Source organism: Psammomys obesus, unplaced genomic scaffold, assembly GCF_907164565.1.
Source record: "Psammomys obesus unplaced genomic scaffold, mPsaObe1.curated_primary_1811, whole genome shotgun sequence".
NCBI lineage: Eukaryota > Metazoa > Chordata > Mammalia > Rodentia > Muridae > Psammomys > Psammomys obesus.
Genome location: NW_026596095.1, coordinates 20,329,562 through 20,350,687, shown reverse-complemented (window position 1 = coordinate 20,350,687; position 21,126 = coordinate 20,329,562). Strand labels below are relative to the sequence as shown.

The following is a 21,126-nucleotide window of genomic DNA, read 5'->3' as shown; positions in this document are numbered from 1 at the left end:
TAAACCGGGGGCCATTTGTATTAGCTGTCGTTCGTTTTATCTCATCGGAACTATGTTTTATGAAGTAGGAAACTAAAACAAAGGGTTACAGACCCAGGACATTTTACCTTAAGACTAGTATTCTTTCAGTGCCAGTTTTTTTCCTCTTTTTCTTAAGTCATTAAATCCAGTGGTTGGCCTCATAAATGACAATATGAAAGAACAGAAAAAAATATACTGACCAAAATGGAGTTTCAGTCGCCAATCATAAAAACATACAAGAACGCTGCTGCTGTGACTTGAATGTGCAATGTGCCCCACTGGCTCATGTGCTTGATCATTTTGTTGCCATCTGGTGGTGCTTTGTGGAAAGTCATGGGATCCATAGGCGGTGGAGATTTACAGGAAACATGTCACTGGGGGCAGGCTTTGAGGTTTTGTAGCCTGCCTCTAGTTGCTATTTCTTTTTTGTTTCCTGTCCACTGAGACAATCTGATCAACTGACATACTCCCATGACTTCACCATTATGATAGATTCTATTCCTTGGAAACGGTGAAGCAAAATAAATCCTTTCCCCTTAAGTTGCTTTTGACAGAGTATTTTATCATAGCAGATGTGAAAACTAAGACTGGTCCATTCATTCACTGAGCCAACAGACCTGCAGATTTCAATGCTATTCAAGAAAAAAAAAAAAAAAAACAAACCCAAGTCTCTAACCCTCACATAACTTGAGTGCAAGAAATACTTATGAAAGCCAAATAAAAACATAGTATTGCTACTTTTATAACTGCTTCTTGTTGCACACTTGATCCAAGTTCTACAAAAATGAAAATGACTGTTTTTCTCAACTCCAGCACTTTCTATGGTGGGGCAAAATTTTTTACTTCAAGTGCTCATGTATGTGCTAATGTACTAAGCATTATTTCTCTAAGGTCTTCAATTTAGTGTTACAGTAACTGTAACAACTCTTGATACAAGCTTGTGTCAGGCCATTTTGTTAAGTCAAGATTGCATTTGAACTATAAACAACAAACTCATTTGAACTCTTTATAAAGGGGATTTGGAGTTTATACCAAACCAGTGTATATCAACAGATAGGTGTTTCTCAAATCAAAAACATCTGCAGGTGAAATTTTAAGTGTGTAAATATATATTTCATCTCTAAATGATGGGTTTATGTCGGTACTCGATTCTAATTTATTGTGAATAATTTAATCAAGTATTTACAAAGCAGTTTAAAATCTTTCCATAAAAAAAGACCAAGCTTAACTTGAAATTTTTAGCTTTACAAAGATTATCAATTTATTTTAGAATGCTTAAAAAAAATAGGGATAAAGGAAGACACATTGAGGTTAGATTTTGTAGCATACGTTGAGAGTGATAAAATATTACTCAGTGAATATAGGAAATTACAAGATTGTTTTAGGAAAAACTGAGGTATTGATTGTAAAAAAAAAAAAAAGGATGCTGCATTTCACTATAATACATTTATTGGTCTGATACAGAAAACATTCTATTTGCTGTTGGAATACCTATGTAAACTGATGGCTAATTCATTAGCTTACATGGACCACCCACCTCATGTAGGATCACATGATCCTGGAGTTCAGAGGAGAGCTTTTCCCATGACAGAAACCAAAGGGTCAATTTTGAGGATAGCTTTCTTGTAACACCCACTCTTGCTAGAACTAATTGTTGGACACATGAGAGCTAATAAATCCTTCCCAAGGACATTCTGATCCCCTAACAGGCTGTACCTGTCATCCACCAACTGCACTTTCATACTGGGAACCAAGCTACTAAGACATGAAACCTTAGGGGACAAACTGCATCCTCACCATATTCAAGACATATGAATACTTTCTGACTCAACAGAAATCTCAAGAACTAATCATTAGGTAGGAGCTCCTTTTATACTGAGATAACTACATTAAAATGTTACAACATTGTTGAGGCAATAAAAACAGCCTGTCCTTTTACTGTCAAGAAGCCATGAGTAAACTAGTTATAAATTCCCATCTGGAAATACATACTCAGTAATTCTCAGAATGTGCAGCCAGGATGATCCAAAACTCATCATTTATTAAATATTCACATGTGCACTTATCCTTACACTGGCCAGGCATGGAAAGAGGGAAACATGAGAAAAGTATATTGCATTAGAAAGACAGGAACATTTATAATCTAATGGAGGAGAAAACTTCCTAAGAAAATGGTAAGGTGATGAAGAACACATCATAGAGAGGGTAAGGGAAATCAGTTATCAAAATTAATTTTCATGAAAGAGGAAGTAATTGGAGAGAAGTTGAGAAGTTCAGTTGGGAACATCAGTTGAAATGAGGCTAATGACCGACACTGAACATTCAGAAAATTATAAAATACTGGAACACTTTATAGTGAGTCATGCCTGTCACCCCATAAGGTACATTATTTCAGGACATTTAAATCTTGAGGTATTTTACCAGGTGCATAGTGCATATGCCATCTGCATATGCCATCAATCTTCTGAAGTTCTCATGAATCAGTCATTATAATCACTATTTTCACACACTATGGAAATTTAAAATGCTAAACAGACTAAAATAAATAGATCCATGTTTGGCTAAATAATATTAGTGTTTTAATGTAATAAACAACAGAGATTTGATCATAAAATTTTTATTAAGTTACAGTATGTTACATCTTTTGTTCCAATAATGATTTTTTTTTAATCTTTAGAGTAATGTGATATAAAAACCTATTTGGACATAATTACTTCTTAAGTTTCTTTTGGGCAGCTTTCTTCTTAACCATTTGTAATCGCTTCATAGCGTTGAGCTGTGATTCTTGCGATGTTGGACCTTTAAGCGATGCTGAGGGATTGCTGCTGGACTCAGACGTGGTTTTGCTGGTGGTGCTTCCACTGGGCCCTGATGCAGCACTATTTCCATTCCCACTCAACTGGCTGCTGCCTCCAGGAACTAAACTACTAGGACTGGGAAGACCTACTTTGCTGACATTATCACAGCTAACTGAGCGACTCAGTCCAGTCTTGCCTAAGGTTAGAGGTGGAAGTGGCTTTAATGGGACAGAGGGGCTAGTGCTGTTACCAGAACCTATTTTGGAACCTATTCCACTTTTGGATGATGTTGCTAGACCAGTCAAACCCACAGGTTTCTGGTTAGCTGTTGAGGCAGCAGGTTTTCCACTATTGTTCTGTGCGGTTGAACTCAATTTTGCTGTTGATGGACCAGCTGAAGAAGTTTTGGCTGCAAAAGCTGCCCATCCAGTTAGGCCACTAGTTACTGAAGAGGACACGTTGTTACTAGAAGAATTTCCTGAAATAACTGTGGATGGCTAACAAAATAAAAAAATAAATCTTTCATTAGAGAAGTATAATCAACACCTGTATAATATATTTGAATATAAAATTTTTAATATTTGATGTAGACAATCTGGACAACATAGATAAATTAAGTTCTTATGGCGCTGAACTGGAAAAGCACATGGGAGTTTCTGTAGTCAGGGAGGATGCTACATAATTTGAAGTTCCTGAATGCCACATTGTTTTAATGATGTCAAAGAAAATACATGACATTCTATTTTGGAACTGCCTTTAGATTCAGTCACAAACCACAGCAGAGAACCAGATTTAGTTCTTCAAGCCCCGAACATATCACTTAGCTCACGACCATCCAAATGGAGTCTACTTTTAATGAGTAAAACTGTTTGCATACAAGATATTCAGGAGAAAAAATCTTAGACAAAAATCAATCGATGGTTATTTAGAGTGGACTTGTTAAATCTATATACATGCTCTAAAATACTTAAAATAACCAAGTTGCCAAAAACTTTCAACCACTACTACATCACAAAGCATACTCAGATAAGTAAGCTCCGAGGATGTTAGCAAGAGCTCACAAACGTGCTTAGAAACTATAGTAGCAGACACCATTTTCGCATAGCCAACTTTAACAGCTGCCTCTCAGGCTGTACTGTGGCATTTTGGGGAGGCTCACACTTCTGGATGATCTGTAAGGCTGTAACATTTCAGCTTCTCTGAGCACCTTCCTACCTGGACTGATGAGAAGCTTGTAAGTGACACTGTTTTAAGCACATAGGATGATTTTTGTTCACTCTCACATTCTTTGTCTACCTTCATATTGAGAAGATCTCAGAAAAGCACTCAAAGGTGAAGTCAGATACAGGGCTATCCTGTATTTAAAATAATAATACATAATGTATAAAATGGTAATAAAATAGCTAGAATACCTATTTATATTTTAGAATTGAACTCTTATGAAACAGTTGGCGAAACATCTTTAGCTCTTACAAGGTTGCCTTCAATACTGTGTGTAATAAGTACTTTTAACAACCAGAAAAGCAATCAAAGTAAGAGTGCTGTGGGGCCTTTGTTTGATGACAGATGTTAAAATGTTTCTGCACATGTTCTGAAAACCACAAATTTTTATAATAGCATCATATAATTATGTCATGATAACCTGATTAGGAAACCATCTTATAAAACATGAATTCCTGGAACACACACAGTTGGTGACAGAAAAAGAAAGCAAAAGGACACAGTGTGGCAAACTTAATTTTCTGTTTGAAAATTTCTTTTTTCTTCTTCTTCTTTCCTTTCTATAAAACATGAAACCCTCTGCTAGATGGTTATATGACCCTTCATCAAACTTCACCACAGGAAACTTACCTGAACCAGCTGAAGATTAATGCACAATGAGGGATCGACAAGAAAGCAAGACCTATGTGTTGAACACTTTATTTTAATGACTGCTGTGGCCTGTGCTGTTCCACAGAGTGACAGATTGTATAGAACACAACTAGGAAACACAGATGTAAAACAGCACAAACTTGGGAAACGTACTAATGTCTCGTATTTCAATGCAGAAAGTAAATTTCTGATCTAAATGCTCCTTTCCTATCTAATTAATGATGAGCTGCCTTGAATTCCAACATCAGTCATTCAAATAATGAAGTTTCTTAGCGAACTTTACCAAGTGACTCCCTTCAGTCAGCCAGACCAAGATTTAACGCAGATGAAAACAGATACACTTTACCTTAACTTCTGTTCTCTTGAATGCTAGGAAGGTTGTCTCTTGTTTAAGTTTGGTTTCGGGTTTCTTAACTAATGGATCCTTGACAGCTGGAGCCACAGAAACAACAGTGGGTGCTGGTTTCTGCGGTGGCTTCTGAGTTTTCTGAGCCTATGAAAATCAGTAAAAAAATTATAAACAAAAAATTTTATTAATAACATAAAATTAAAAATGAATTAAATTATAAACCTTAAATGGTAGCAACAGTTCTTAAAAAGATATTGTAATGATACTGAAAGTAGAGACTACAAAAATAATTAACAAACAAATAGTGTTATAGATCTTAATAGTTTCTGAATTAATGACACTATCAATCATGCATATTAGGGTTGGTTAGATACTACCAAACAAGCTAACCCTCCTATTTTCAATAAAGAAAATTCACAAACTGGTATAGCTACCCTTTTTTATCCATACAGGACTGGTTCCAGAACCTCTGACAAACACCAAATTCTGTGGATGTTCAAGTTCCTTAGATTTAACTAGCTTAGCTTCTGGGCCTAGTGACATCTGTCTGCAATCTTAGTACTCAGGAGGATCTGATTCAAAACTAGTAGTTGAGGAGCAGTCTGGGCTATAAAACAAGTTCACAGTCAGCCTGATAAGTCACTAAGACCTTGTCTCAAAAACTTATGGGTTGACCAAGCTTGGTGGCACATGCCATTAGTCCCAGCATTTAGGAGGTGGAATCATGTGGGTCTCTGAGAGTTCAAGGCCAGCCTGGGCTGCCTAGTGAGTCCCAAAACAGCCAGTGGACATATTGAGATCTTGTCTCAAAAAGCAAGCAAACAAATGAAAGAAAAGAACCCCTAAGGGTTGGGGGCTGACTGGGTAAAGAGTTCAACCCCTGAAACCCATGTAAAGGCGGAGGGACAGAACCACCTCCATAAGCTTGTTGTTCTCTTTCTCTCTAAAACAAAATACCTTTTCAAAAAAGTTTTCAGCTCGCTCGCTCTCTCTCTTACACACACACACACACACACACACACCAAAACAAAATACTCCTAAAAGTTGGGGGATACAACCCAGTTATAAAGCACACTTTATAAGTAGCCTAGCATGTTCCATCTACAGCACTAGGGGAAAATACTGTATTCATAGATAACCTCCTGAAGACCTCTGTGGATAATAACTCATCTCTAGGTCACTAAAATGTAAATACCACATAAACAGCTCTTCATTAAATTGCTTTAGAAATAAGAGAAGGGAAACAAGCCTGTACATGCTTTGTACAGATGGCTTTCGTCAACATCTATTTTCAATCCAGAGTAGACTGAATGCGTAAATGCTGAATTCATAGAAACTGGGGACAGTCATGGATGCATATAGTTAGCATCACTCATTAAATAGTACACTTTATCTCTTTTTATGGTTAACCAAAGACTTACATATTTTTTCCTGGGGTTCAGGTATAAGTTTTTAAGTTACTAAAGGTGAGTTAAAAACAACTCATGTAATTTGCATGGTTTTAAACACTGAATGAGAAGGAAAGAATTATTCATGCATAAGTAATAAATCTTTGAGATTTTTCACACTAGTGAATTTAATCCTTAGAGAAAGTTTATAAATATAAATTTCCATGTTATCTAGGGAAAATTTTATTCATTTTTCCTAAGCATTATCAGTTTTATTTTGACCAGTAACTGACTTTATTTTATGACAAACCATGCTACTATATTCTCTTATAAATTTTAGTTATTTTTCAGATTCTTAAGTGTTTAACGTGTGAACAATCTAGCTATGTACGCAGTGTAGAGCAATGATTGAAACAGCTTTTAAGTATCAAACAAAACAAAGGCTGAATCCCTGCTCATTACTTTCCAAGCTGTGTTACTACAGGTAAACCATAAATGCCTACGAGCCTCATTTCTTTCACCTGCGAAACAGTGGCAGTACCACCTGTTTCAAAGGTGGGTTTATGAGGATGAGTTGTGATTATGTAAGAAACTAGCCTAAGATCTCATGATGTTAAGTGCTGATAATAATACTTACCTTGATTCCCAGAACCTCCAAAATAATCGTAATAATAAAAAACATAATTACTGTGCTGGTTATTGTCAATTTAACACAAACTGGAGTCACCTGAAAAGAAGGAACCTGAACTGAGAACTTGCCAGACCAGAATGGCCTGCGGTAATGTCTGTGAGAGATTGCCTTGATTAAGATTAATATGGGATGCCTAGCCCAGGGTGGGCAGCACCACTCTCAAGCAGGAGGGCCTGGGCTGAAGAAGAAAGTCAGCTGCACATGACTGAAAAGGAAGCCAGTGAGCAGCATTCCTTCCTGCATGGTGAAGCAGGACAAGCTGCTTAAAAGGCAAACATGGGTGAAGGCAGAGCATATGCATGCTTGTAGGTGCCGTGCAGCTCATTATATACATGTACTACAACTTTGCTTTGGAAGGAACTGAAGGCCACTGAGAAATATAAACGGATAGAGTGAAGTAACTGTTCTAGATGATCAGATCCAAGCACCACAGGTAGACAGAGGCCCCTGAACACCTGTGAGATCCATGGTTTCTACCCACTCAGAAACCGCTCTTTTCTGTTTTTGTTTTTTTTTAGCCGACTCAACAAAGACTGGGGCTTTGTAACTCACCCCTGTGCTTCATGGTATTATAAATTGTTTGTAATTACAGTGTCATGCTTGTAAAAATATCTTTTGTGTGTCTTGAATCGTGTCTCTTTAAATTGGGGTAGACTAAAAGGTAAATAGAGGAAGACATGCATAACATGCTCTGGGATTTGGGCATAGCAACATACATCCATACAAATAATATATATGCAAACACTTAAAACTTTTCAGTATTATTTTCAGTATGCTAAATGTCCTAATTTTCATTCTGAAATGTAGTGTTATTCTTACCATTCTCTTCATTTGTCTGGTACATCGGGCACAGTACCACACCAGGCGAGGGTCATTTACTTCTTTGTCTGTCACTTGGGGTTTATGGCAGTCTTGGTGGTAGAGGTTATGGCACTCTTGACATTCTACTAATTGGTTTCCAGATGCCACCGTCATTTGTCTAAGAAAAATAGTGCATTAAACACTATAGTTTCTTCAACATACAATTTACAGTTACTTCCACATTCTTCTGGTAAAACTTGTTATGATAAGGAGAAAGAATCCCAGAAAGAACCCCAAGAAGGAAGGAAGGAAGAAGGCAGGAAGGAAGAAGGAAGGAAGGAAGAAAAACCAAAAGTTATCTAAAGATGATTACCTCTAATCATTTACTCTAATTTATGATGTTTGATATATATATATCTGATCAATGTATATAAATCTGAACAGAATGAAATAGCAAGTGTATCAAAAAAGGCATCACCACATGCTTAGCATATTATACTATGCGTTCTGACAAAATGAAACAGTCACTAGGTCTCTCCATGTCAGTACTTCTATAATATTCATTTACGAGATGCTAATTTTCATAGCAGTTGGGGTAAAATATACAATATATGTGGAAACAAATGTTTTATGCAGAAGCACATCAACTCATTTCCTGCAAGGGTCACAAAGCCTGTATTTCCTTAGTTCCTATATAGTAGAAGTTAACATTCTTATTAGAACAGTCACAGAAATTATTTATAAAAAAAAAAACAAAAAACAAACAACAACAACAAAGTATCTTTTACTAAGCAGAATTATCTGCTTCTGTAATTATGCATTCTAACTTTAAAATGTCATTCAAGAGCACCTACTAGTCACATATATTTCCACTACTCTTAAAGAGACGTAGTAGTGTTTTGAGAAACGACATGTACCAATTTATTTTTTAAGTGCCATCAGCAATTCAGAAAAAACAAAAAAGCTATAAATACGGCTTAAAAAGAAAGATGGAATTGAGGTTTCTAATGGATTCTTCCTCACTTTAAAAAATGCATAATCATTTTCCTTTAGAACTCAAGAATGAAGACAGTATATTACTACAATACAACAGACTAAAGTGGCTGAGGTCTGAAAGATCAATTATCCAATAGTCTTCAGGGTGTTAAAATGTTTTATGTGTAGTTTATAAGTGTATTCTATTTATTTGTTCCTCATCCCAAATAATAAAAACAAAACAGAAAATTTCCAACAAACTACTTGATTTTAGGGGTTGAGATGCAGGAATAAACAAAGTTGGAAAAGGTTGTTTGATCCTTCTTAAAAAAAAAAACAAACACAAAGTGAATAAACTGTAATTAATAAAAAAAAAAAAAAAAACCAATAACAAAAAGAAACACCCAAAAAATTTGGACACGGGGTCTTTTCTGAGAATGATACTCCAAACAAGGAGCGTACATGGAGATAACTTAGAACCCCTGCACAGAAGTAGCCTATGGCAGCTCAGTGTCCAAGAGAGTTCCCCAATAATAGGAACAGGGACCATCTCTGACATGAACTCATGGGCTGGCTCTTTGATTGCCTCCACCTGAGGAGGGAGTAGGCTTACCAGTCCACAGAGGAAGACAAAGAAGCCAGTCCTGTTAAGACCTGATAGACTAGGGTCCCATGGAAGGGGAGGAGGACTTCCCCTATCATTAGACTGGGGGAGGGGCATAGGAGAAGAAGAAGGGAGGGTGGGATTGGGAGGGGATGGAGGTGGGAGCTACAGCTGGGATACAAAGTGAATAAATTATATTTAATAAAAAACCAAAACATACAAACAAACAAAAAAACATGGCTGGAGAGATGGCTCAGTGGTTAAGAGCACTAACTGTTCTTCAAAAGGAGCCAGGTTCATTTCCCAGCACCCACATGGCAGCTCACAACTGTCTGTAACACCAATTCCAAGGGCCCTGACACCTCCACACTAATGCACATAAAAAACAAAAGAAACAAAAAACAAAACAACCTGTGATAAGTATAACTTACCGACAAACAACACAGGCCAGTCCCATTTCCATGGCAAAATCGTCAGCACTAGTTTCTTCAAAGCTAGAGAGGTCAGCCATGGCTAAATCCTTGCTGGTCTGGACCGTGATAGGAGAGGACCGTGTGTCTGCTTTCTCTAATCTAGGCTTCTTTGGAATGTCAACTCCTTCAGTGACATCTTTCATCTAGAAGACCAGGTGATAAGAAATCATGAAAGTGACATAGCATAAACTCTAAATCACTGACAGAAAAGAGGACAACAGATGACTAAGTTCACTTCCTAGTCATTTCTCACACACAGGGAGAGTTAAATACTTTGAAGACCAGTAGAAGAATCTTAACTACAATTTGAGTTGGAGTCATGGGAGGAATAAAGGGGAGAAAAGAAGGGGGGAAATTATGTAAATACAATCCTCCTATATCGAATTCTCAAAAATTAAATTAAAAAAGATAATTTACAATTAGTATGTTAAACTAGCAAGATATAAAAAAAAATCAGAGTAGTATAATAAATATCTGTATTTCCCTTTGCATTATAGATACTAAAGAATTCTGGAAATTCAATGAGTATACTATTTTTTTTTTTCTCATTCAAGATGTTTGGACTAATATGGTTATTTAAAACAAAATCAAACTAAAGACTTTCGGGCTAATGAGATGGCTCACTGAATAAGGTGCCTGCCGTACAAGCATGAAGGGTCAAGAGTTTGGATCCCTAAAACCCATGTAAGAGTAGGCACAGAGGTGGCAGTTGGCCAGTTAACTGCATTAGCTGGAATTAGTGAGCTCTGGGATCAGCCAGAGACCCTGCCTCAGTAAAAAGAGAGTGAGTACGAGGATTTTCACTGTTAACTCTGACTTTGAGCATCTGCACACACATGTATATGTGCCTACACATAAACACACATATATAGGAACACACACTATACACATTTATGTGCAAAAAATGGTTTAATTGTGATTAGGACTATTCAAGCTATATGAAAAAAGTAATGAATGAGTTCTCTTCCTACCTACACTTAATGCATTGCCATATTTGCTTCAAAGCTAATTCTGGCAATTTTAAGATATGAAAGCTACTGGTAAACTCTGTTGGATTCACAAAAATTAAATTCTGAAAATATGTAGAGAATATAGAAATTTTAAAGATTTTTGGCAAAGGTATATTTTGGTTGGCAATTTGCTATTTCTAGTAATAATAAATATATATAATATCTTCACATACACTTATAGGTATATGGCTTATAAAACTTAACAAGGTCACAGAAATACGTAAATACCTCATTGAAGCTATACTGTAATAAAGAAAAAAGAGAAATCTGGATGCTTACTAGTAAAGTAACCGGGAAATTTATTTACTCATAGAATGATTGTTAATAGTAGCTAAAAAAAAAAAAAAAAAAAAAAAAAAAACCAAAACAAAAGAAAACAACTAAGGCCTACACAAACCAACATAAATTTCAAAATCACACTGTCTGGCCACAGTCACTGTTCAGTGGGTAAACGCATTTGCTACCAAACTGATGACCTGAATTTAAGCAAGACACACTTGCTAGAAAGGGAGTTTCCTTCTAGTTTTCTCTGGCTTCCAGACACACCTGTGGCACAAGTGCCTCACATTCCTATAAATATATTAATGTAATAAAAACTTAAAACACTGTTGAGTGAAGAAAAGTAACTAAATGACATATAAACAGTATAATAACAATTGTGTAAGTATAAAAACACAAAGATAATGCAATGTCCATGAATATCTATTATTCAGTGATAGTATGAAAACATGGGACAATAAGCCTCACTTGAGGCAAGGGCTACTGAACACATTTTCAGTGCATTTTTTGTTAGTTGCTACTTTGACTACCATTTACAAAAATTACCCAAAATACACAATCAGGAATTGGCTGTAGCTTTCTCACTGTGACACAGTTCGAGTTTAGTCACATCTGGAGTCTCTCAGTTTTACTTTTCAAAACAACTATTGCAGCCAGAGTTATGGATTAATAGTATTCCCTGGGGTGCAAATGCTTGATAGCAACTATCTCAAGTCAACTGTCAGATATGTTTCTAGATTCCACACACTTTTTAAAAGTTCAACATCTCCAGCTATCAAAGTATTTTTACAGAGTGATCATTACATAGCTAGACTCATTGCTACATAAAGAAGTAGATGCAAGATACTCCTTCTGCCTATGAAAGTGGTTCATCCTTTGATAAAATTAGCTAAAACTAAACCTTACCTTATCGGCAGGTCTCTTCTCAGCTTCCTTCTTTATCTTTTCAGCTGTGAGGACTTTGCCATTACTATTGGCAGAAGGGAGACTAGATGATGCTTTGGGCTCTTGCTTGATAGAAAGAGTTTTTGTGCTTGAAATTTTGGGTGGTTCCACATCCTAAAGGATAAAATAAAAAGGTAAGAGGTGTTCATTTTATTCAAAATAGAAGGGCTGCTCAGTGGTAGGGCACTTGCCTACCATGTACAAAGTCCAGGCTCAATCCCCGGTCCTGAAAAAAAGAAAAAAACGTAAAAAGGAATAACCTAAACAATTTTCAGTTAAAACCCAAGATACCACATTATAGTCAATGTAACACTCTTTCCTACCACAGCCTTACTAAGAAACAGCTATCACAAAACCAGCACCTATTTGATGTTTTGGTGAATAGTGTGTCCACGAGGCCAGCACTGCAACCACATATCCATTACCACTCAGACTCTCTTGCAAGTTTATACCCTAAAAAGCTGTGGGCACTGAACCTGGGTGTGGACGCATCTTAGGCGTCAGATTCTGATTAGACTCAAGCTGGCCAGACGTTCCGTCTCCTCTCTCAGGAGGAAGCTGTGTCCCCATACCTGGGTGGCTGGGTTTCAGAAATACAACAGTAAAAGATTCTTGCTGAGAGCCATTTTGTGGCTGGTGGACACTACTCTGGCTGGCTTATTTTGTTGTAATTTCTACAACTCCACAAAATAGTCTTAGTCTCATTTTGCCAAGGTTCAGTGAAATAAAGTTACCAGATAACTCAGTTTCCCCACTATGAAGTGAGAAGAATAGGCAATACTTATTTCAAGGCACCATTACAACAAAAAATCATTATACCCACAAACCACTTAGAAAAGGTCCTAATTAGACACCGTAAAATTTGAAAGCATGTAATTTGAAACTACAAGAGGTAAACTGGACTTTCAAAAGGTTTTCCTGACTCTAGAACACATTCTTGTCACATAATGTTGCCATTCACTATCTATAATGGGGCCACATAGGTTTGGCGACTACAATTCTTATATTATCTTGTCCATATTTAATTCACTTTGTTGAAAAATTCCTATGCTATTTATATTTTTATCCTTAAAACTTTAGAGAACAATGAGAAATAAGTTTGGATACCTTTAACAGCCTAAAAAGTAATTATATAAAGAACTGGAAATTAAATTGCAAGAAGTGTTTTTTCTTATATACCAGGTAGTAAAAACAGCATATCTTCTAGACCTTCCTAAAGCTGTGACCCTTTACAACAGTTCCTCATGTTATGGTGGCCCTCAACCATAAAATTATTTGTTGCTATTGTTACGTATCGTAATGTAAAATACCTGTGTTTTGAGATGGTCTTGGCCAACCTCTATGAAGGGGTTGCAACCCACAGGTTGAGAACCAGTGTTCTACACCTAAATACCATTTCTTGATAGCTCTTTGAAAGCTTGAAGGAAGAGAACAAAGTTAAAGAATAGAAGACAGAGGATGTTTCAAGATAATCTAAAAGCTATCACGGAAGCACTCAGAACTCTTTCCAAGCTTTGTATTCAGCCAAGTACCTTTTGAGATGGACGATAACTTGAGTCAATGCCCCGAGCCAAAGACTCATCGAGCAAAGCTTTTAGCTTTTCAGCAGAATCTTTACTCTTTGAGTGTAAGAAACCTAGTGCTTTCAGAAAGATGGGATCAAGTTCCAAGTTCACTGTAGCAGCCATGGCAAACACCTGAATTAAAAAAAAAAAAAAAAGAGTAATTTAGGCAGTGTATAATTATATATCCCAATTTTTACCTGTTTTGTTTTCAAATGAGCCAAAAACAAATTTTTACTTATTAATTTCTTGCACTTCAAGAACTCCTTGGTGACATCCTTGGCTATAGTCCTTACCCACTGCACAACTGCAACCACTTTCCATGGCTGCACCTCTCCATGGATTTTACAGAGGCCTACCCACTGCCCTGTTTTCTGTTGTCATCAACCTTAATCAGGTCGATTTGGTGCTCAGCACAGTGCGCCTCCACCAGCTTGCAGTACATGGGCTCATCACAGTTGGATGCAAGCACACGAAGACAGGCCTGGCGCTTGTCTAGGCTTTGGCAGCTTCAGATGCCACATGTGAGGCCGTGGTGGATGAGGACAGTCTGCAGCACCTCTCCTGGAGCAGGGCTGACGTTCACCACCCCTCCAGCAGCACTGCCTTTCTCAGCCATGGCGGCGGATTACAGGAGAGGCCGAATCTTGAAGGCACCCGAACCTCCGTGTAATATCTATCTAGTCCACCACATTTTGAGACAGGCTCTCCCTATACACTCAGGCAGGACAGTTTGTGATCCTCCCGCCTCCAGCTCCGCACTGTAGAGTTTGGAGGTGTGTGCCACCACACCTGATAAGGGCAGTTAATCGCAGAGTACCTTTCTAGTATCTCTAACGATATGTCTGTAACTTATGACACACAACTAGCCTGCTTTTAAGTCAAGTTTACTCAACATCAAAATGTCTCATTTCAAATCTTATATTTACCACAAAAATAGAGATTTGGTGTTCACGGGGGAGCGGGGCAAGGATAGACACAGGAAGATAATGGCTAACAGGTCCACCGTAGAAGTCACTGCTGTTTTGTTTCTGTACACTTTTTCCTCCTCCTTATTTCTCTGCAATTTTTAATGTCCCAGAAAACATATTATTGGTAATCTTATTATATCACATAGATTGAGGGATCTCTTGCATTAAGCTAGCTCTCAAAAGCAAGGTCTCTGAATGATGATCCTTACCTACTACATGGATCTCTTTGGTCTTATAATGCTTGCTGTCCTAAGGTGCTTAAACAACATGCCAGAGAGTAGAGCCACACATCAAAGGTCTGCAAAATTCTCAACAGTCAAGTTTTATTTTCAGTTAATACCAGTGTTATCAGGTGGTTCTACTTCTGGCTGTCATTTTTCCAAATCCCTTCCAGGCAAAGAATTATTAAAATAAAAATATATTTTTGGTGTTCAATCCTTTAATCAATATACTAAGGTTTTAAATCTTCTTCTATCCTTAAGTTTAATGGCATAATAATGCAACACAGTTATAGGGCTACAGTTAAAGATCTCACCAATTCCACAATAATCTCCCATTTTCAGGGGTTTATAATACCATTAAAACTTCGGCAGGCTGAAACTTGGCATATAAAAGCACAGGTTGAAAACATATTTCTTTCCTTCCTTCTCCTTTTTTTGTCTTTTTTCCCTGCCAACTCTGTCAACAGAACACAGACAGACACAGACACACACACACCCACACAGCTCTTGATAAGGTCCTAAAAAGGTATTATAATTTTTATGATCAAAATTATTGTTAATTCTATGCTGTATTAAAATATCATCTCTCTGAATTACTTAGGTAATGGAGTCTGAAGGCTATTACTACAATGAAAAAAGTAACTATATTCAAATAGTTATATTAGTAAGAAGTTAACAAAATTGAGGAGGTTCTATTGCTGCTTTAAATTATATTACATATATTATCTCTAAAGAACAATAAGTTTAGGAGGATTATTTTAAAAAGTACTTAAGAGGAAAAATAATTTAATGTAACTTCCATGATTAAAGAAGTAAACCTGTTGTTCCAGATTCTACAAGACAGTCTAATCTATGACCTAATTTATTTATTTTTGTTTTTATTGTCTTTTTATTATTAATTAGAGTTTATTCACTTTGTATCCCAGCTATAGACCCCTCCTAATTTATATAGCTACAGACATACAAGTTATTTAACCCGGAACAGTCTGTTTCACAGGATACTGGCAAAGAGCTGGTGCCTACACAAATCTTTACAATATGACAGAAGCACTACTTTAATTATTTTTCTTAAAAATGGAGGCAAAATACTGTTATGTTTTTCTGTCTTCACTAACAAAATGACTACAGATTAGGTGGCATAAGGTGTAAGACTATAGAAACTGTCAACAACAATATTCTAATGAAATGCTCGGAGTCAGTTCCTTCTATAAAAGACTTGACATGCTTTGCACCCCTGCCATAAATTACTCAGATCCTTCAAACCCTGTGGTGCCCATGGAGGAGTGTGATAGGACGTGATATGTGTGGTTATAAGAGTGCTTGGTTTTAAACTCACGGAATAAGAAGTTTGGAGACCACTGCTCTAACTATCTACCAGACTTTAAATTTCTCCTTACACATCATGAGTTTTTAAAGTACAAATAGTCATTTTGCAATCCATCCACTGTTTTCATTCAGCCAGCCCTTCTCCATCCCCATGCTAACTTTATTAACAGCCCCCTCATTAACACATCCCCCTATTTTTTTCTACTTTTTCCTCAAGCACTTTCTTGGTCTTACTAATGAAGTTACATTTTATAGCCTCCTACAAGGTAGTGTTCCTTTGACTTGTTCCATCTGAAAGGCTATAATGGTATCTAAAATCTAGTGATTTTAGAAATTCCGTGACTCCATTTACTAACCTCCCACCTGCATCTCCACTGCTATAATTACAGGCTCTTCTTTCTCTCTCCCTGTCATTACCTTTAATTTAGCATATATTATGATCTTCTGAAACTTTTTATAATTTTATTTAGTGCTTTAATGGTAAGAACTTTATCTTTAGCAAGTAAAATGTAAAGAGTGCCATACCTAATCTCTTTGACTACAATCAATAGCCTCCCTCCTTTTCAAATTACATCTTCCTTTCTTTTTTCCACTGTCTTTACTCAAGAATTTATTTGAGGTACATAGCTAAGCTTTTTTCTTGCTTAATTTTCTCCCTTTTTCCTTCCTTCCTTCCTTCTCATATCATATGTCCTCTGAATTGATGGTGGCTTCAGCTGTCCCCTGTGCTGCTTCTTTATTGACACTTTCTTACTCAAACTTCTTTCTCAAACCAAACAGAGACAGCTAGGTGGCATACAATAAAAGTTATGTGCATGTAAATAAAGAACAGGAAGATAGACCAAAGAGTATGTTATTGTGAGATTATTTTAAAAACATGTTGTTTAGAACAAGGAGACATAAGAAAATTACTATTACTTTGAAACTATCAATGACCTTGTGCAACTGCACAGGCATCTCTTGCAAACATGTTAGAAGTGCAAACTTTTGGTTTCTAACCCTTAATTTACAGAAGAAAAAAACTCTGGGGGGTGAAATCAGACAATCCAGATTTAATTTGCAGTTTAAGAACTGCTGTCCTGAAGATCTCACCTTTTGCCAGTGAACATAAACTTCTCTTTCAAACCCACTCCTTTCCACGTTTAACCTGGCTATCTTCCTAAGGAATCCTATTGAACATGACCCCAGTGGAACCACTTGTACCTCTATTTCTCCTAGCCAGTTTTAAGTCTAGCTTTCCCTTCACAAGTCACCTTCTATTTCTCTACTTTGTTGGAGTCACATTCCTTATTTTAAGACCAAGTATAAAACTTTCTTTGCATTGCTCTACTTTAACTTTTCTTTTTCTTTTTTTTCTATTTGTGACCCATTCTTGCCCTGGCTCATCTTATTTCTGCTGTTCTTACTATTGTTCCTGGGATCCCCCGCTTTAGTTTCACTACCAATATGTCCTTCGGCAATCATAAGCATCTTATTTTCAACTACCATCTCTAGGCAGATGACTCCCTATGGTTTTCTCTCACTTTCTTAAGCATTGACTCTTTGTTTCTCTTATTTCGCTTACTCGGCAAACAATGGCTAGATTATTATTCGATTAAATCATCAAAGTCTAATGTTCTTGTTTCTATGCAAATTTACTTTCTTTTCTATTCTTTCACCTGTCTTTAACTCATTCATCTCACTGGAGTAGAGCTTCTCTGAGCGCACAGGTGTACGTAGTGAGGGGTGCAGTTATCTCCCTGGCAATTAGAATTTAACAGGTGTTCTTAAATATGTATTGAATGAACTGCGTTTTTGCTAGAATGTCACTTTTCAAGGCTTCTGTTACGTCCCTGAAAAAAACAAACAAACAAAAAAAAAAAAAACACCCTGGCTAAACATATGCTTTCTTTTGATCTGTTTCATTGTGCCTGCTAGTTTCAAACAAAGTTCAAAGTCAATCATTTGGTCGTGCAGGAAATAAAGGAAACTGACTTTTTACTAAGATTACTATCCCATTCCTGTCTTTACAAGATTTTGTAATCCTTTCCAATAAACTTTTTCCCCCTTCCCACTGAGTACTTGGTTCTCGGGTATGTCTGGAACAGGAGATTTAAAAAACAAAACAAAAATCCCACAACCCAATTCAAAACAAACCAAGCGCTACAGAAGCTGAAAAGAGACAGGCAGGAGACACTTAGGAATGCGAGCCCTCTGATGGAACACCCAGGCGGCCTCGTACAGGGAAAAGTCCTTGACGCGGGAGCTAGCAAGGGAGCTGTAAAGCGGGAGCCGTGGAGACGTCTCCGGAACCCTTCGACCGAGGTCTGAGCAGTTCCACGGACCCGGACGCCGGGGCCGCGTCCTCGGTCCACAGCAGCCTCCGAGTCACAGTCCTCACAGAGAAAGAGGAGCGGTCAGGGGGAGGCACGCAACTGCCCGCAAATTATGAGGTCTACCCTCCGGTAGGGAGGAGACCCACACCCCACGGAGCTCCACTCCGCAGCCCCTCGCGGGGTCTCGAGCCTCGCCGAGGCGCCAGGAAGCGGGGACCCTCGTCACAACTCACCGCTCCGCCCCGCCACTCGGTCCGTTCCCGGCAGCTCTCTTCGAACCCGTCCCCGCCCTACCCAGCCTCGGGAGAGAGACACAAAGGTTCCCGCAACAGGTCGGGAGGGGAACGTTTCCTAGTGAGACAGCCGGAAGTGACGAAACGCCCCTTCCGGTCCGCCGGATTATGAATGACGGAGGGCGGGGGACTGCCCAGACACGCGGCCTCTGGATAGTTTTTTTTGAACTTCCACCTTCGGGGTTTCCCTGGAGGCGAGGGCTCGTCGGGCCGCGGCTTCCAGAAGTAGCCTCGGAGTCCCGGCTCGGGCCGGGCGGGAAGGCGCGGCGGCCCGCGTCGCCCGCACACGCTCTCGCGCCCTCCCTGCCTGGCCGCGCCCCTGCGACCAGGTAAGGAGGGCGCTCGGGCTGCTGGCCCCCGCCACCCGCGAGGACCGCGCGGTCCCTCGGAGGTCGGCGGGGCTGGGCGTGGGGGCGAAGGTGGGGCAGAGGAGGGCTCGCAGCCCCGGAGAGTTTCCCAGCCGCGCGTTCACCGCCGACTTTGCGCGTCGGTGCCGCTGAGCCGCGTGGGCCGCTCGGCCGCGAGCTGTTCCTGCCGTCTGCTTCGTGCGTGGGTCGAGCTTGCAGGGCAGCTTGGCGTTGTGAGGGTTTGCGTAGTCGTTAGGTGCGGCGGGGAGACCCCTGGGAGCACACTTCAACTTTTCCCCAAGACGTAGTTGGCCAGGGCAAGCCCTTCCTGATTGGACGCTGTGCGTGGACACTGTTTTACAGTGACTCCCAGTGGGCTTGCCGGATTTGGGGACGTTTGCTTACATTTGTCCTCATCAAAGCAGCGTTTCTCTTCCATTATTAATTTGGAACAGAAAATTTGAGATAGGCTTGCATGGAAATTGCTTTGGTTAAAAAAAAAAAAAAAGATACTCAAACACATACGACCCAGTTTTGGCTTGGGAATTACATGACTCCCATCCCCTGACATGTCCATCACCCAATTTCTGCCCATAAATTCCTTAAGGTCAGAAAAATATGGACTAATGTATTTCGTACCACATGATTGCTAAAGAATGTGACGTTTGTCAAGTTTCTCTTGTGCTTTTCAACAGAAATGGTGTTTAGAAGAAAGAATACAAAAAGTTAGCAGGAACTAGTGATGGTTTTGAGCATGTAAATGAATATAGTCTTGAAATGCCACGAGAATAAACCGTTACAATGCATCACCTGATTTGCTGTCATATTTAATGGATCCAACATTAAGCTGTATGAGTTTTTGAAAACTGCGTTGCAAGGAGCATACACTACTACAAAGATGATGGCCTTAGTTGAAATTGTGTTTCAGGCACATCATTTGAAGAGGCCTACCTTCAAGAATAAGATTGAGGGTTGAATGTTGTTTTATTAGTGAAAAATCACCATTAAACTAGTAAGGGGCCAAGGAGCAGTAGGCTTTCAAGGAAGGGGAAATAGGATGCAGTGGACAAAATACTAAAGCTTTGTGGTTGCGGACCAATGGAATTTTGTTTTAAACCTGCTATACTTTCAGCCTTTTATTTAAACAACACATGGTTTGAAATAAGCACAAACAATAATCCAGTAGGCCTTCCTAAAAGCAATCATTTGGCAGACATTAAAACATCTGGGCCTAACCAAGTGTCAATCCATAGTGTGGACAGTTACCTGGTATGTGTTGTGTTTATCCTTAAGTGCAAAGTAACTCACTGGATTCTTCTATGATCATTTATTGGGATGCAGGAGTTTAAACTTTGTATCCCAAAGTAAGTATTGCTTGCTGATAATAATTTTTTTCAGGCTCGCTCATATTTTCCACATATTTATACTTCATACTGAGCATCTCTGTTAACCACAAGGGGCATTATGACTCCATAGCAACAGACAATTCTTTGAATCTCCAAAGAGATTGTATACTCTTCTATAACTAAGATTTCAGTAAGCGTTTCACTTCCAAACTTACGTCATTTTATATGTTATTTTATAAAAATTACTCACCCTAATAAGAAAACAGGTAATTTTAATCATGGGCTAATTGCTGCTGAACTATAATCCTATATTACATATTATGAACTCTAAAAGCTGTATTTTTTCTTTGACTTTTATTTAGAGGTAATTGGCCATTTACGAAGGAACATTTTTTAAAAATCTGTATTATAATAAAGTAAAACTTCGGTTTGTAACTGGATAGTGCTGGTTGATGGAGAGAATTTGAGCAGGTTTAAATTTAGATTTCAGTATTTCAGAGAAATAATGTAAATGTACATACTTGTTAACTGTGTTAAAC

At 38.3% G+C, this 21,126-nt stretch overlaps 2 protein-coding genes across 6 annotated transcripts in view; one reads left to right on the top strand and one right to left on the bottom strand.

The window, feature by feature from the left end:
• Window positions 1-2,622: 2,622 nt before the first annotated feature.
• On the bottom strand, window positions 2,623-18,948 carry Ints12 (integrator complex subunit 12). Of its 3 annotated transcripts, none has more exons than XM_055628300.1 (7): window positions 18,835-18,948; window positions 13,739-13,903; window positions 12,168-12,320; window positions 9,931-10,115; window positions 7,939-8,098; window positions 5,038-5,184; window positions 2,623-3,316 (listed from the first exon to the last, which is right to left on the bottom strand). In XM_055628300.1, the coding sequence occupies exons 2-7, from the start codon at window positions 13,892-13,894 to the stop codon at window positions 2,732-2,734; spliced, it is 1,386 nt and encodes a 461-aa protein (XP_055484275.1). In that variant the 5' UTR covers window positions 13,895-13,903; window positions 18,835-18,948; the 3' UTR covers window positions 2,623-2,731. The 3 variants fall into 3 exon arrangements, with proteins under 3 accessions (XP_055484275.1, XP_055484276.1, XP_055484277.1); XM_055628301.1 differs by lacking the exon at window positions 18,835-18,948 and adding an exon at window positions 18,508-18,562; XM_055628302.1 differs by lacking the exon at window positions 18,835-18,948 and adding an exon at window positions 12,402-12,432 and having other exon boundaries at window positions 13,739-13,791.
• A 50-nt stretch (window positions 18,949-18,998) lies between these two features.
• Window positions 18,999-21,126, top strand: part of Gstcd (glutathione S-transferase C-terminal domain containing) — a 98,563-nt gene continuing 96,435 nt past the window's right edge. For all 3 annotated transcript variants that reach the window (XM_055628263.1, XM_055628264.1, XM_055628262.1), the window contains exon 1: window positions 18,999-19,223. The gene's annotated coding sequence lies outside the window, so the exon portion shown is untranslated. The remainder of the gene's footprint in view (window positions 19,224-21,126) is intronic.